Source organism: Neophocaena asiaeorientalis, unplaced genomic scaffold (assembly GCF_003031525.2).
Source record: "Neophocaena asiaeorientalis asiaeorientalis breed wild unplaced genomic scaffold, Neophocaena_asiaeorientalis_V1.1 scaffold110, whole genome shotgun sequence".
In the NCBI taxonomy this organism is placed as follows: domain Eukaryota; kingdom Metazoa; phylum Chordata; class Mammalia; order Artiodactyla; family Phocoenidae; genus Neophocaena; species Neophocaena asiaeorientalis.
In genome coordinates, this window is record NW_020175053.1 from 2,285,948 (window position 1) to 2,300,687 (window position 14,740).

The 14,740-nt window shown below is 40.9% G+C and overlaps 1 protein-coding gene across 3 annotated transcripts in view; it reads left to right on the forward strand.

The window, feature by feature from the left end:
• PTPRM (protein tyrosine phosphatase receptor type M) overlaps positions 1–14,740 on the forward strand; it is a 743,754-nt gene that overhangs the window by 300,412 nt on the left and 428,602 nt on the right. For 2 of the 3 annotated variants that reach the window (XM_024763901.1, XM_024763902.1), the window contains exon 5: positions 678–793. In XM_024763901.1, the coding sequence (XP_024619669.1) occupies positions 678–793 (116 nt within the window). Of the gene's footprint in view, positions 1–677; positions 794–2,069; positions 2,110–14,740 lie in introns of those variants that run through there. The other variant, XM_024763903.1, reaches the window with a different exon arrangement.

Consider the following 14,740-nt stretch of genomic DNA (forward strand, 5'->3'; position numbering starts at 1 on the left):
CCTTTATTTAAACAGCTGTCCCTTATGCACGATGTATGTTATGAGACTTAATGCTGTTTAGCAGTTGGAATCATTCTTTCTTCTCGAATTGGAAATCCAGATCCGCCAACACCGCCGTGCTATAGCAGTCCCAATGTAATTTCACAGAATCTGTCTATGGGGATAGTATTTTTGGTAGCTGGGAAAGATTACACGAGTAATGCTGCATACCAATGAGTTGTATTAAAATATATATTACTCACAGCTCTGTACTTGGCTTAAAAAGTTTCCTTGGCACCAGCATTTGACTTCTTACTGTTCTTTTCATGTTGCTAGTATAAATATCTAGTATGTTTTTGTTCAAAACATCAATTAGGCCTCAGTATAATCTTTATTAATACAGGTCTGTTATTACAAGAAGGCTGCTGAGCTATGATTATTTGCACAGCAGGGACAATAAAGTATCTTCTTTCAGCCTGATTCTATCCCAGAATGCCTGGCTGTTGCAGAACACACCAGAGCCTTCCAGAATCTCTTTTACAATCCTAATGAAATCTTTAAAGCTCTTAGAAGCAAAGGCATTCTTTCCTTCAAAGGTAAACAAAAGGGAAAGGCCGGAAATTGCAGATAGATTAAAAAAGACACCTATGAGTTCAGATCTCGACTTTTAACCTGTTTAATTCTTTCTCTTTGTGCAGCCAGAACGCCTCACTTCCTGCGGATTCAGAACGTGGAGGTCAACGCGGGCCAGTTTGCTGCCTTCCAGTGCAGTGCCATCGGCAGGACTGTGGCCGGCGACAGGCTCTGGTTACAGGTACGGTAACTCACTTTCATGGTTCAGAGAGAGTCCAGCGGGCAGAGTGCGTGTCCCCTGGGGAGCGCCCCAGAGATCGGGTCAGTGTCAGGCCCCTACGGGAGACGGATGCTCTGAGCAGTTTCCCCAGTTCTTTTCCTTCTTTCGCAGTAAGTAGCCAGATTACAAAGAGCTCTAGACAAGCTCAGTGTTGTTCTCCACAAACCTTGCTGTGAATTTCTGGTTTTTCCCTTTGCTTCTGCTTCGCCATCTCATTTGGAAGATCTGGTTACCAAATTACTTTTGGAGCAATATGTTGGAGTCCAAAATACAGTACCTTTCCCCCACTCTTCCTCTGGAAAAAAACCCAAAGAAGCATACGTGCACGCGCACACACACACACACACACACACACACACTAGTTTATAGGCCTTTCTGTAATTTTCATTTCTGCAGCAATAAGCTTAAACTTATAAATTAATAGCACACCTTTTACCTTTGAGCACTTAAGCAGACTTTTTTTTAGGGTCATCATAACTTGTGTGTCTCGTTTTATTGTCTTTCAAACGCCACCATCTGTATTTTGCACGGCCAGTAGTTTCATGGACAGATCAAGGGTTTCAGGAATTCTGACCAAATGAGCGGGAGTACGTGACCTGTCCCCCCTAACCAGCACGCCCCCCCACTTCTTTAGACTCTGGGTTTCGTTTCCCCCGTAGAATTCTCCAATTTTATTCTTATTGCTTCTTGTTGCGCATTGATCTATAGGCTGCTTGTTCTCCACCTTGACTAGTGTTGATTTTACCCCTTTCCTTACAGATTCTATTGTGGGTTTTGTTTTGGTTTGGTTGGTTATTTACTTATTTTAGTTTGCGACTGAGCTGCGTTATGTTCTAACCCTTCTCTGCGCCTGTTCCGTTCCACTTGGGCTTCTGTTCCACGCGTGCCGAATTTTCCTTGATATATGTCACTCTCCACCTATCATGTGTCTCCTTCTGCCGTGTAGTAACAATTGTCATGTGTCACATTTGCCTGACACTCTATTATTTTTAAATCCCGTATTCCTTTTAATCATCACAGCTGAAGTCAGTGGTCACTTTTCTAACTCCATTTCTGGGGGAAATGAAAAACAGCGAAATGTGCTATCCCAAGATCACTCAGCAATGTGTTGACAAATGGGGAATACATGCTGAGGGAGGCTTCTTAAATGCTTTGGGGTCCTCTGCACACAATCCTCTACCTTCTACCCTGATGTCACTCTCTTTTCTCATATCCTGTTGTCCCCATGAGAGAGTCCCCAGGCCAGGAGAGAGGAATGTGTGCAGAGGACTGAAATGGTATGTACCAAATTCATCTTTTTTTTCTGTTTTTTCGAGTGCTTTTATTTTTTTAATTAGCTTGTATTGGTGTATAGTTGATTTACAATGTTGTGTTAGTTTCAGTTGTATAGCAAAGTGATTCAGTTATTCATATACATATATCCACTCTTTTTTAGATTCTTTTCCCATATAGGTCATTACAGAGTATTGAGTAGAGTTCCCTGTGCTGTACAGTAGGTCCTTGTTGGTTATCTGTTTTATATATAGTAGTGCGTATATGTCAATCCCAATCTCCCAGTTTATCCCTCCCCCCCATTTCCCCCTTGGTAACCGTAAGATTTCCACAGCTACAACTCTACTTCTGTTTTGTAAATAAGTTCATTTGTACAATTTTTTTAGGTTCCACGTATTAGCGATATCATATATTTGTCTTTCTCTCTCTGACTTATTTCAATCACTATGACAATCTCTAGGTCCAAATTCATCTTTACTGTTTCCTTCGCTCTAAAAATTTTGTAATCACTACTTTAAGAGCTTGTTGCAGCATGTGAAAAATGTGCTTGACCCTGGTCTTCGGTATTCAAATTTTTTTTTATCCTACATCCCAGTTATTTTAGCTTCTTGATGTTAGAGCTTGAGAATTCTTTTTTTAGTTAGTGCTTGTTTCGTATTACATTTGATCAAGTTTGGCTACATATGTATGTGTGGTAATTGATGAGACAGACGTTTTTAATTGGCATTTTTCACAATGCCTTACCTTCCTTTTCGTATTTTTTTTTTTTTTTTTTTTTTTTTTTTTTTTTTTCTGTACGCGGGCCTCACTATTGTGGCCTCTGCCGTTGCGGAACACAGGCTCCGGACGCGCAGGCTCAGCGGCCATGGCTCACAGGCCCAGCCGCTCCGTGGCATGTGGGATCTTCCCGGACCGGGGCACGAACCCGTGTCCCCTACATCGGCAGGCAAACTCTCAACCACTGCGCCACCAGGGAAGCCCCATGCCTTACCTTCCTTTTAAAAATGAAAATACCCCCCCCAAATTTTTGTTGTTGTTGTTTTTGTTTGTTTGTTTTTTTGGTTTTTTTTGTTTTTCGGTACGCAGGCCTCTCACTGTTGTGGCCTCTCCCGTTGCGGAGCACAGGCTCTGGACGCACAGGCTCAGCGGCCATGGATCACAGGCCCAGCCGCTCCGCGGCATGTGGGATCCTCCCGGACCGGGGCACGAACCCATGTCCCCTGCATCGGTAGGCAGACTCTCAACCACTGCGCTACCAGGGAAGCCCCCCCCAAAATTTTTTAAAATAAATAATGAAAAAATGAAACTACCCTCGTCATCTTTGATTTATCTCCTGAAATCTTAATTTTTCATGGAAAGTATTTTTTTTGTCCCTGATATTTGTTTTAATGTTATTTGAGAGACTACAATAAAACGACTAAGCTTTTGTCTCAGCAGTCTTAGACATTCACAGGAATTTACAGGCAAGTTGAAAATACAGTTTCGTTTTTTGTTTTTGTAAGTATCCTGGCCTTGGGAGGGTCCTGCTTACACTTGAGCACTTCCTTGGGGCTGGGATCTTTAACTCCTTCCTCTTACGAAGTGGGAGACTTTGTTTTAGAGAATCCATCATTCTGTAGGGAGAAAGCTAGCTACCAGTTTGCAAAAAGGGTCTAATTGCAGAACTAGATTCTGCATTAGGTCTAAATGCAGAATTCCCAATGCTGATTCCACTATAGAATCACATGGAGAGTTAAAACAAGGTGTGGTCTACACCGGATTCTGATTTAATTGATCTGGGGTAGCCTCAATCTGACTCTCATGCTGAATTTCCCACCTACCAGGCCTGTCTTGTTTCATTCTATTAAATTTAATCACAGTGTTGATAGATTGTTTCCCAGTCAATCCATTAATGCCTCTCTTTGCCAATTACCCCGTCTTCTCTTGCCCTTCTTATCATCAATGACTGCCTATTGTCCTGCAGCTTTCAAGAAGGATCGTGTCAAGAAGGGACTGAGGGTAAGACAGAACTGGGATGACTTTGAAATTCTAAGTGACACCGAGTTTGTCCTGGACTCAGCCTGCTATGTGGTTTGTGAGTCTTTGTGATGTTAGAATAGTTTTAGTGTTCAATAATTTATTTCCTCTGTTTAGATAGGCATTCTGGGGGGAGATGTTTATTTCGTTAGCAGCTGATGAAATAAGACAAGGGTCTTTCACTTGTAAAGATGGCTTCTATCAACCTGTGTTGTGTGAGATGGTTTCCAGCAGGCATCGGGATTTGTGGCAGGGGATGGTTTCACAGAGTCCTTCTGCTCTCTTGCCTGTGCCCTGGCCCTTTGCTTCAGGCAATTCTTTACAAGTTGTGGGGAGAAGCAGACCTGGAAAACTAGACCAGGCCTCTCTAGTCTTGGAGGTATGAATACGGACTTTTCTTCCTTCCTACCTGAATGTTCTAACACTTTCAAAAATGCTTTCCTGAGCTTCCCTGGTGGCGCAGTGGTTGAGAGTCCGCCTGCCGATGCAGGGGACATGGGTTCATGCCGCGGTTCATGCCGGGGTTCATGCCCGTGAGGCATGGCCGCTGAGCCTGCGCATCCGGAGCCTGTGCTCCGCATCAGGAGAGACCACAACAGTGAGAGGCCCGCGTACGGCAAAAAAAAAAAAAAAAGCTTTCCTGCATCTGAACTCCCTTGGAAAAATAGTTCTAAGATTCAGGCAGAAAACTGAATAAAAAAATGTTTAGGTTTCTCTATCATTTGAATCTTCCCAATAGTAAGTCAAGATTTAGAAATAACTAATACATCCTTCATTGGAGGAACATTGATACAGCGAAGCGTGATCATTTACAGTCATTTGCATTACAGTCTTTTGAGTCCTACTGTAGGCACTCTGTGGAGTGTCATGGTGTATCCCATGGTTTTGTACTTCTTTTTTATAGATGAGGCTTTTGAGGTGCAGGATTGGCGAGGTTCAATGGCATAGCTGGGAATAGCACACCCCTGTTTTTTCAGTTTTATTTCACCACTGATTAATTCCACTCTGCTGTGCTGGCTTCTCCTATCCCGAGCTAGGTGAATAGGTAATACGCCCTTACTACTTTGTTAGAAGATTTGGATGTAACTGACATTACGTAATTTACATCCAGGAGGCAGCTTGACAGCAACAACAACAACAAAAAAGTCCATCTGTATTACATGTACATCTTGATCCACGTCTATGAAAAATGGCCAGTGGTTTGATTGTTTAAAAGTATAGATTAAATGTGATCAATGTCAGAGTCTTTCACAAACACATAACACACATAAATCTGAGGATGACACTAATGAAGAAATGTTTATGGTTAGCAGATGTGTCCCATCTGCTTCCATTTTCTCCGTCTCATCCATGGGCCACACAGGTTATTGTCAATGTGGAATTGGTCTTTCTAGAATACAGAACAAGGAAATAAAACACAGCTCATGAACCTCCATTGTTGTAGCTGCAAAGCATCTAAAAGACCTTCCAGACAGTGTGCAGGAGGAAGACAGCATCTATCAAACTATTTTTATGTAGTAAAAAACTGATGTGCATTGAATCTGCTGAGGATACTTGCTACGTGCTATCAGATATGGTGATCTTTGCGTCCAACTGGGCTGTAACCATGGGAGACACTCAAGTGAAATGTGTTCGCAAAACAATTCAAGCACCCAAAACAGGACCATGTATTTCTTGGTATTATCAACTTTCTGGTCACTGTGGAGCCTACATTTTGAAATATCTTAAGAGTATGTTTATATTTAAGATACTGAGAAGAGAAAATAGAATTTTAGATGTTCTTTTTTTATACTTAAATGTTATTTGCTGATGGGCAGTTTGTGAGTTACACATTTTTATACAGTCATTGACCCTTTAAGCCACATATTATTGTATTACAATTACTATTTTTCTTTCTGAAGTATTTAAAATTTTATTTTCTGCCATAGGCTTGTTTCTCTTGGGAATTAATATTTATAATGCCTCTTTCAGCTTTTCAATGAATCACCAAAGCTGATATTGACACTGGTAAATCTGAAGATGGTGTGTGCACATTCTTTTCCAGGGAATACAGCCCACTTTGCCCTCTTCTGCATCTGGTCCAGTTTGGGGCACTTTTGTAATTTCTGCCCTTCAATTCATTTTTGATACATTGTAGAGGCTCTTCCATTCCTTACTCTTTTCTTTTTTTTTTAAATAAAATTTACTTATTTATTTATTTATTTTTGGCTGCATTGGGTCTTCGTTGCTGCGCGGGCTTTCTCTAGTTGCAGCGAGCGGGGGCTCTTCTTCGTTGTGGTGTGTGGGCTTCTCATTGCGGAGTGGCTTCTCTTGTTGTGGAGCATGGGCTCTAGGTGCGTGGGCTTCAGTAGTTGTGGCACACGGGCTTCAGTAGTTGTGGCTCATGGGCTCTAGAGCACAGGCTCAGTAGTTGTGTCTCATGGGCTTAGTTGCTCCACAGCATGAGGGATCTTCCCAGACCAGGGCTCAAACCCGTGTCCCCTGCATCGGCAGGCGGATTCTCAACCACTGCACCACCCGGAAGTCCAATTCCTTACTCTTTTTACTCCATATCTTAGTCAGCTCGGGCCACTGTAACAAAAATGCCATAGACTGAGGGGCTTAAACAACAAATATTTATTTCTCACAGTTCTGGAGGCTGGCAGTCTTAAGATCACGGGCCAGCGTGCATGTTCTTGGAGAGGACAGCTCCCGGTTTGCAGACTGCCATCCTCTTGCTGCATCATCACTTGCATCCTCTGGGCTCTTCATCCCCTTATAAGGGCCCTAATCCCGTCATGGGGGCTCCACTCTCACGACCACATCTAAACCTAAATACCTTCCAAAAGCCCCACCTCCAGTACAATCCCAGTGGGGAGCAGGTCTCATCATATGAATTTGGCGGGGATGCAAACATTTAATCTACAGCACTCAGCTACCACATCAAACTCAGAAGTGGGTGGAAATGAAGGCGCTTCAGCCCTCAGGACAAATGGCAGAAAACAAGGAGGCAGTGGAGATGCCTTTTCAAAGGTAGACAGACGGAGGCTTTGATAAAACCCGGGATTGAAATGTGCCTGTTGGGTGAATAGAAGCTGGTGAAGGAAAGCTGGAAAATCATACTTTTCTCTCAACAGATCTTAGAGGCCCCATCATTTTTAAATGGCCCACTTTTTAGAATCACAAAATTATGTAACTTCTGAATTTGGAACAATCTTCAAATTAAATTCCTCATTTTATTAATGAGAAAACCAGCTCAGAAGAGGTAGAGAACTTTAACACAGTCATCTATCCAATTATTATATTTATTATAGATAATTCCATTTTGCTAGTGAAAGTCAATTATATGTAAAAATATTTTTGCTTATGTATAAATTAGTAAGTTTTGTCACTTGGACATTTTTCTTCACTGAGTGACCTTGTATTTCAAATATTATCCTTTTAACCAAATATTCTCAGATTTACTATGAAAATATCTGCATTAACCTTGGAGCCATTATAGCAGAATATAATTTGAGTTGTTTTCTTTTAGCAAACATCCTTTGGTGTTTATTAGAAGTAAGGTACCAGAATAGCATTTTAAAATGACTTCATAACGTGCATCAATTCACAGAAATAGAAAAGGAAATCAGATGACATTACTCTGAAGTACGCTCTTAAAAACACTGGTGCAACCCAGCACCTAGAAGGGTACCTGTCACATAACAAATCTTCAGTAAACCTGCTCATGGCTCATGGCTTACAGATGCCTGAACGACCAGGTGTCTCCTGCAGGTGAGTCCCAAAGGTACATAGTTGGACCAGGAAAACAGGCACAAACTGTCTTTTTGGAATGCTTCTTTTAGGTCTGTGGTTCATCTTCAGAGGGATGGTGTTTGATGAGAAGAGGGATGGATAGAATCTGGTGGTGTCTTTTCTGCTGTTTCAGAACATACAGCAAGTATGCAGAGTTTGAATAATTTTAGAAGAAAATGTGATCAATACATCATCACTTTTCCTTCATTTCTTGTAACCTTTCCCTAGGCTTTTAAAATTCTCTATTGTAAATTTTTGTTCTTTAATTCCCCCTTTCAAAAAAAAAATTCTTGCCATTGGACCTCAGTAAATGGTAATAGAAATATAGGTCTAATAAAGCTGGTCCTCTTGAGTTCTCACCATGACAGCAGACCTGTGTCATAGTAATTGATGAATAACCCCACCCACTCATTTTTTTGGTATGGAATATAATTCACTATGAGCTTTTAATTTGGGAAGCTTGCTCTTTGAAAAATTATATTCACTTGGGATTAATTTTTTTTTTTTTAGTTACTGGCCAAGTGGTGTTGTTTTCTACTGAGAGTTTGCTATATCATTCCTCTTAACTGGGTATGACCTATACAATGGTGAAAAAAGCATTTTCACCAGTCTAATAAGTTTCTCACATTGCTTTTCTCAGCTCAGCTAATTTTAGACCTTTTTGAGAGAAAAAGGAAAATCCTGAGATTCTGGTAACTTAAAATGATTCTCATAGCTCCTCTGACCTGTATAATTTGGTTCATGAATGAATATGTACATTGTATTAATAATATTTACATTAATAGCTTCAACAGATGTGTTTGAAATAAAATAATTATAACTCCTTTTGCTGAGTCCCACTGTTTGCTGAGTACTCTGCTAGGGTGTGTTTAGCCATTTTTTCCCTTAACTGATCCCAAGGAGAACTCTTTTATGTGCCCATTTATGGAAGAAGAAAATGGGCCTCAGGAAGTTTCAGTGGTTTTTCCATTTGCACATTGCTAGTAACAAGGTCTGGGTTTTGAACCAAGCCATCTAAGTCTAGACTCTATGTCCTTAACTGTAATGCCTCTCGCATAGCACAAAGACCCAAACATTTCTTCATGGATTCATAAACATCATATAGTAATTTAAGTGATACCTTTTATTGGCATTTAAAATGAAACTTTTATTCATGTGCGTGTACTATTGCCTTGGCTTCTGTGTTGTGGAATGTGTATATTTGGTCAACCTTTCTCGGTGATTTTTAGTTTCCTTCACAGATTCTGTGGGAAAAACATCACAGCTGTATATCAGAACCATTTTGTAATTATATATAAAAGCCATAAAATGATTTGAAAAGGAGTAAAATTATGGCTCCCTTATCAAACCTAACATGGGTGTTTTTAGACCCTATATATCAAAGCATAAATTTAACATCACTTACTGTCATAGAAAACACCAGGGGCTTCCCTGGTGGCGCAGTGGTTAAGAATCCGCCTGCCAATGCTGGGGACACGGGTTCGAGCCCTGGTCTGGGAAGATCTCACATACTGTGGAACAACTAAGCCCGTGTGCCACAACTACTGAGCCTGTGAGCCACAACTACTGAGCCCGTGTGCCACAACTACTGAAGCCCACGCACCCAGAGCCTATGCTCCACAACAAAAGAAGCCACCACAATGAGAAGCCTGTACACCACAACAAAGAGTAGCCCCTGCTCGCCACAGCAATGAAGAAAGAAAGCCCGTGCACAGCAATGAAGACCCAATGCAGGCAAAAAATAAACGTAAATAAAATAAATAAATTTTAAAAAGAAAATACCAGGAAGAGACAAAGAGGACTGTCTTCAGTTGCTATAGGAACCACTGGCTCCTTAAAATTTTGAGTGGTTGAAATCACATCCATTATTTAGTCAGTTAAATATCCACATATATGATATACTGTTGAACATTCAGCCTGAAACCACCAGCAGCCTTGAAAGCATACACCATATCTTTTAACTTATATGATTTTGGATTACCTTCATTTAAAGATTTATTTTACATGGATGAAAGAGTAGGACATATCTAAGGGGATTCTGAGAGAAATTAATTAATGAATTTTACTCTGTGATATTACCTGTCTCAGTCAAAAAAGGTGTAAACAGCTGGTGCTTTGAGGAGGATGCAGCAGGAGCAGCTGGAGCGTTTTCCTCCACTGCGATCTGAAGGCCTCTGGGCCAGGCTCTGGAACTGTACTGTGAAAACTGCAGGTCAAGATGGTTCATCTTGGAGGACGGAAGAGAAAGGCATCGACTGCTAGCCTTAAGGACTGCTTGCTTTGGACCCAAGAACCACGCGTCCTGTAAAAGCACTTGTTCTGTTTTTTTTCTCATATTCATCAAAAGGTTCATTTGTTTCTCTTGCTTCCAAGAATCCGCAGCTGTGTCACGAGAAGGGAAGGTGGAGAAAGCCCTGCTCTGGAAGTCCCGTGGTTGAGGGCTGAGAATACTAAACACTGTCTCTTCTGTCTCCTGTTAGTGATGCAGGCCTTGGAGTGAGGGTCCTGGAGAGTTTGGACACTGTTAGAATCTCTGGTTTTTTCCTCTTCTGTCTCTTCTTTTTGGAAGGGGAAGAGAAAAAATGGAAAATGTTTTAGCTAGGAGGTAAACATATCTGCTTTAGGTAACCTTGAAAGTTCTAGGAGATTTTCAGTCTGGTAACCTGGAATTATGTACCTAGAAAAGAGAGAGGGAAGAAACACGACAATTTTTGATGGGTTTTGATTTCAAAAATGTCTTTAGGACCAGAGAAATGGAATGGAAAACAAAGCATGCCGCTTGTAGTCCTAGAGGGACCCTGTTTGGGATAAGGCCAGAGACCTCTGAGACAGGCACACGGTGGCAGTCAAGTGGTTCCTATAGAGGATGAACTTTGAAATTATAAAGCAGGTCATTATTCTCTTCTGTATCTCTCCCACGTATAAAAAAGCAACCCTTCATTCCCTTTGTTCAAAGCAAAGGGAATTGGCTATTGTCCAAGTGTAAGAAAATTATGTTTGGACTTCCCTAGTAGCGCAGTGGTTAAGAATCCACCTGCCAATGCAGGGGACACAGGCTTGAGCCCTGGTCCAGGAAGATCCCACGTGCCGCGGAGCAGCTAAGCCCGTGTGTCACAACTACTGAGCCTGCGCTCTAAGGCCTGTGAGCCACGACTACTGAGCCCGTGTGCTACAACTGCTGAAGCTCGCATGCCTAGAGCCTGTGCTCCGCAACAAGAGAAGCCACCGCAATGAGAAGCCCGCACACCGCAACGAAGAGTAGCCCCCGTTCGCCGCAACGAGAGAAAGCCCGCGTGCAGCAACGAGGACCCAATACAGCCAAAGATAGATAGATAGATAGATAGATAAATAAGTACATAAATAAATTTATTTAAAAAAAAAGAGGGCTTCCCTGGTGGCGCAGTGGTTGAGAGTCCGCCTGCCGATGCAGGGGACACGGGTTCGTGCCCGGGTCTGGGAAGATCCCACATGCCGCGGAGCGGCTGGGCCCGTGAGTCATGGACGCTGAGCCTGCGCGTCCGGAGCTTGAGCTCCGTAACGGGAGAGGCCACAACAGTGAGAGGCCTGCGTACCGGAAAAAAAGAAAAAAACAAAAACAAAAACGAGAGATTTCCTTCTAATTGCTTCTTAGAATTATTTTCTTTATTTATATTTTTTCTTTTCTTTTTAAATACTGAATATAGTTCTCTGTGCTACACAGTAAGTCCTTGTTGGTTATCTATTTCATAGAGAATAGTGTGTATATATTCATCCCAAACTCCTATTTTTATTTTTATTATAGAAATTATAAATGTATACAGAGGTAGACAGAATGATGTCATGAACTCAATATACCCAGCATCCGACTTCAAAACCAACAATATGTGACAAGTTACTTCCTCTGTGTGTCCACCTGCTCCCCCTCTGATGATTTTGAAGCAGTCCTAGTCATCATATCATGTAACTTGTAAATGTTTTCTAAAACAGGAGTTGGCAAACTTTTTTTGCGAAGGGCCAGATAGTAAATTTTGAAGGACACAGGGTCTTAGTTATAGCTCTTCATCTCTGCCATTGTAGCAGGAAAGCAGCCACAGACAACACAAAAATGGATGAGTGTGGCTGTTTTCCATACAGCTTTATGTATGGACACTGAAATTTGACTTTCATGTCATTTTCATTGTCACAAAATACTATTCTTCTTTCGATTTTTTTCAATCATTTAAAAAATGTAAAAAACATTCTGAGCTTGCAAGCGGTACAAAACAGGTGGCAGGATGGACTTAGCCTCAAACCCCTGCTCTAAAAGATAAGAGCTCTTTTAAAAAAATAGAATAATCACCGTGTATGCCCTGCGAAAACAGTGTTCATATATCCTTGGCTGTCTTGTAACTTTATTTCTTTTAGCAGTTGTTTCATTTGTGATTGCAGTAAAGTTCACACTTTGCAATTGGGTGGTGAGTGTCTTAAGTCCTTTTTATCTTTAGGCTCCCTGTTCATTTCCCTCCATTTGTGATGGCTGTTATTGTTGTGGAAAGTGGGTTTGTCCTGCACAGTCCTCCCGTGTTTTGAGTTTTGCTTATTGCCCTATGGTAGCGTCATTTAACGTGTTCTGACTGCTGTGTTTCTTGCAAATTACGTCTCCTTTTGTGATGTTATCAGCCACTGATGATCATTCCTAGGGTCATTAATTCATTCAGGGTTGCAGAACTGTCCCATTCTCAGTCCTTCTTTGTTTAGTCACTAGAATACTTCTAAAAAGAAAAAAGCTCTCCCATTATCAACCATTTGGGTATCCTGGTATATAAATCGTAAAGGGAAGGTGGTATTGATACTTGATATTTTTGTCCTTTTAAGCAAATTGTCAAAAATAGTGAGGTAGTTCACTGGTAGTTCACAAGTGACCAAAGGGGTTACTTAGTATTATTGTCATTGATGTCATCATTGTCATCATCAACCTGTGGATATAAACACATTTGATGAGTTTCGATCCATTGCACTTATTATCTTTATTGCTGCTCAGATCTTCCACCCCTAAACAGTGGGGTTTACCTGACCTGAACCATCTCGATGGCTTTCTTGCTTTGTGGTGTAACCGTATGTTCCAGGCTTGTATTTTCCACCTTAATGACCTAGAATTGGCCGTTTCTCCAAGGAGCGCTGGTTCTTTTTCAGGGGGAACTGGTAATTAGAACTTACAATCTGATCGCAGAGTTGCTTATTCCTACTCATTATTGTTTCTGGATCTTCCCATCCTATGGAGCTGGGATATATACGTATGCACACATACACACATTTAAGAATAAAGCCTGTCCTGAGATCATATTAATAATTCAAATTCAGAACTACAGGGCTTTTAACCTTTATCTTGCGCCTTTATCTTCTTTCAACTATGTTTTCAGAAAAGAGTTGTATGTTTTAAGGCATATTGATTGGGGAAAAGTGACGTTCTTAGCCTTGTTTATGTTTAACTAGCCTTGCCTCTTAGATTATGGACAACTCGGTAGGTTCTGCCATCTTCCTCATGGTCAAGTGCTGTTATCACAGTTTTGAAGTAAACAGGGTCAAGTCCTAGCCTTGCAGACCCAAACCTTTAACCCAACAGGAAATGTCAGTCAGCATCAGGTTCCTTAGTTTGATGTGGCTAGATTAGTCCTGTCAACGGATTTTAAGACTAAAGAGCTTCTAATTTCATTGGTATTTCTAATTACTGCACTCATTATATATATCCTATATTATTTGGATGAACTTTTAAATAAAATTTAAACACAGGTTGTTAAATATTATTCATGCATTGTAAACATATATTGAACTATGTCTAAATATCAGAATGAGGTTCTACATTTTTGTAATCAAATTCTTTACTTGAATATGCCTATAAGACTATCATATGTTCGAATAATATGTTACTTTGGCTATCTGTATACCCATTAGCCAGTTGAAGAATACGTGTCAATAGATATTCACAGTATATGATAACATAAGTAAGAACTTCTGGTTCAGTATTCCAAGTTGATAAGTATTTGTGTTAGCTTGGTTATGGGATAGAAATCAAAGGTCAGTACCATCTGAGTTATTAAAATTAAAAAATACATGGGCTCCAGAAAGTAGATTTGTTGAGGTATTCAATTATTATTGGATTTAGATTACAGGAAATGTTTTAAACAAAATTATTCCTGGCCCTGCTGATACTATTAGTGATCCCAGTGGCAAGAATTTCAACCGGTATCTTACAAATGGGCATATTTGAAAGTGGAGCGAGACGGACTATTTTCTCTATTAAAGAAATGAAAGTGCGGTTTAATCCCCACCCGTGTGGCTAAGGAGGGGCGAATGGCTCTCCTGTATCTTCTCTTGGCCCCTGCACTCAGAGTGGCTCCAAAATGGGATTAATTTGCTCCCAGCGCTGCTAACTGCCCAGACCTCAATTTCTTTCAATCACTGCTCTGATTATTGCAAAACTCTTTCTGAAAGACTTAATATGAATCTTTTCTGCTGGCAAATTACTGCTCATTTAGAAGTCCTAGAGTTAGTCCACTGCAGAAAGAAGGTTGGAAGTCTAATTTAAATAACTATCAGGACTTTTTTTCGGGCTTGCTCAAATTGAAATGCATGCGTGTTGGAAGATGCTCTTGCTTTTCTAAAAAGCTGCATTTAACCCATTAAGATCATTTCCTTGCAGATTTGGCCGTTATGGTTGTCTCATTAAGTTGACAAAAGATGGGTCAGCAGTTTCTTTAACACCTAGACACCTGGTGCCGAGCTCTGCCTGGAACCGGGGGTTTTGTCCTGAGGACTCGGAGCCTCTCTTACGGGGAAACTCATATTCTAAAGAACAATCGCAGTCCCATCCTTGGTGATGCCTCATTG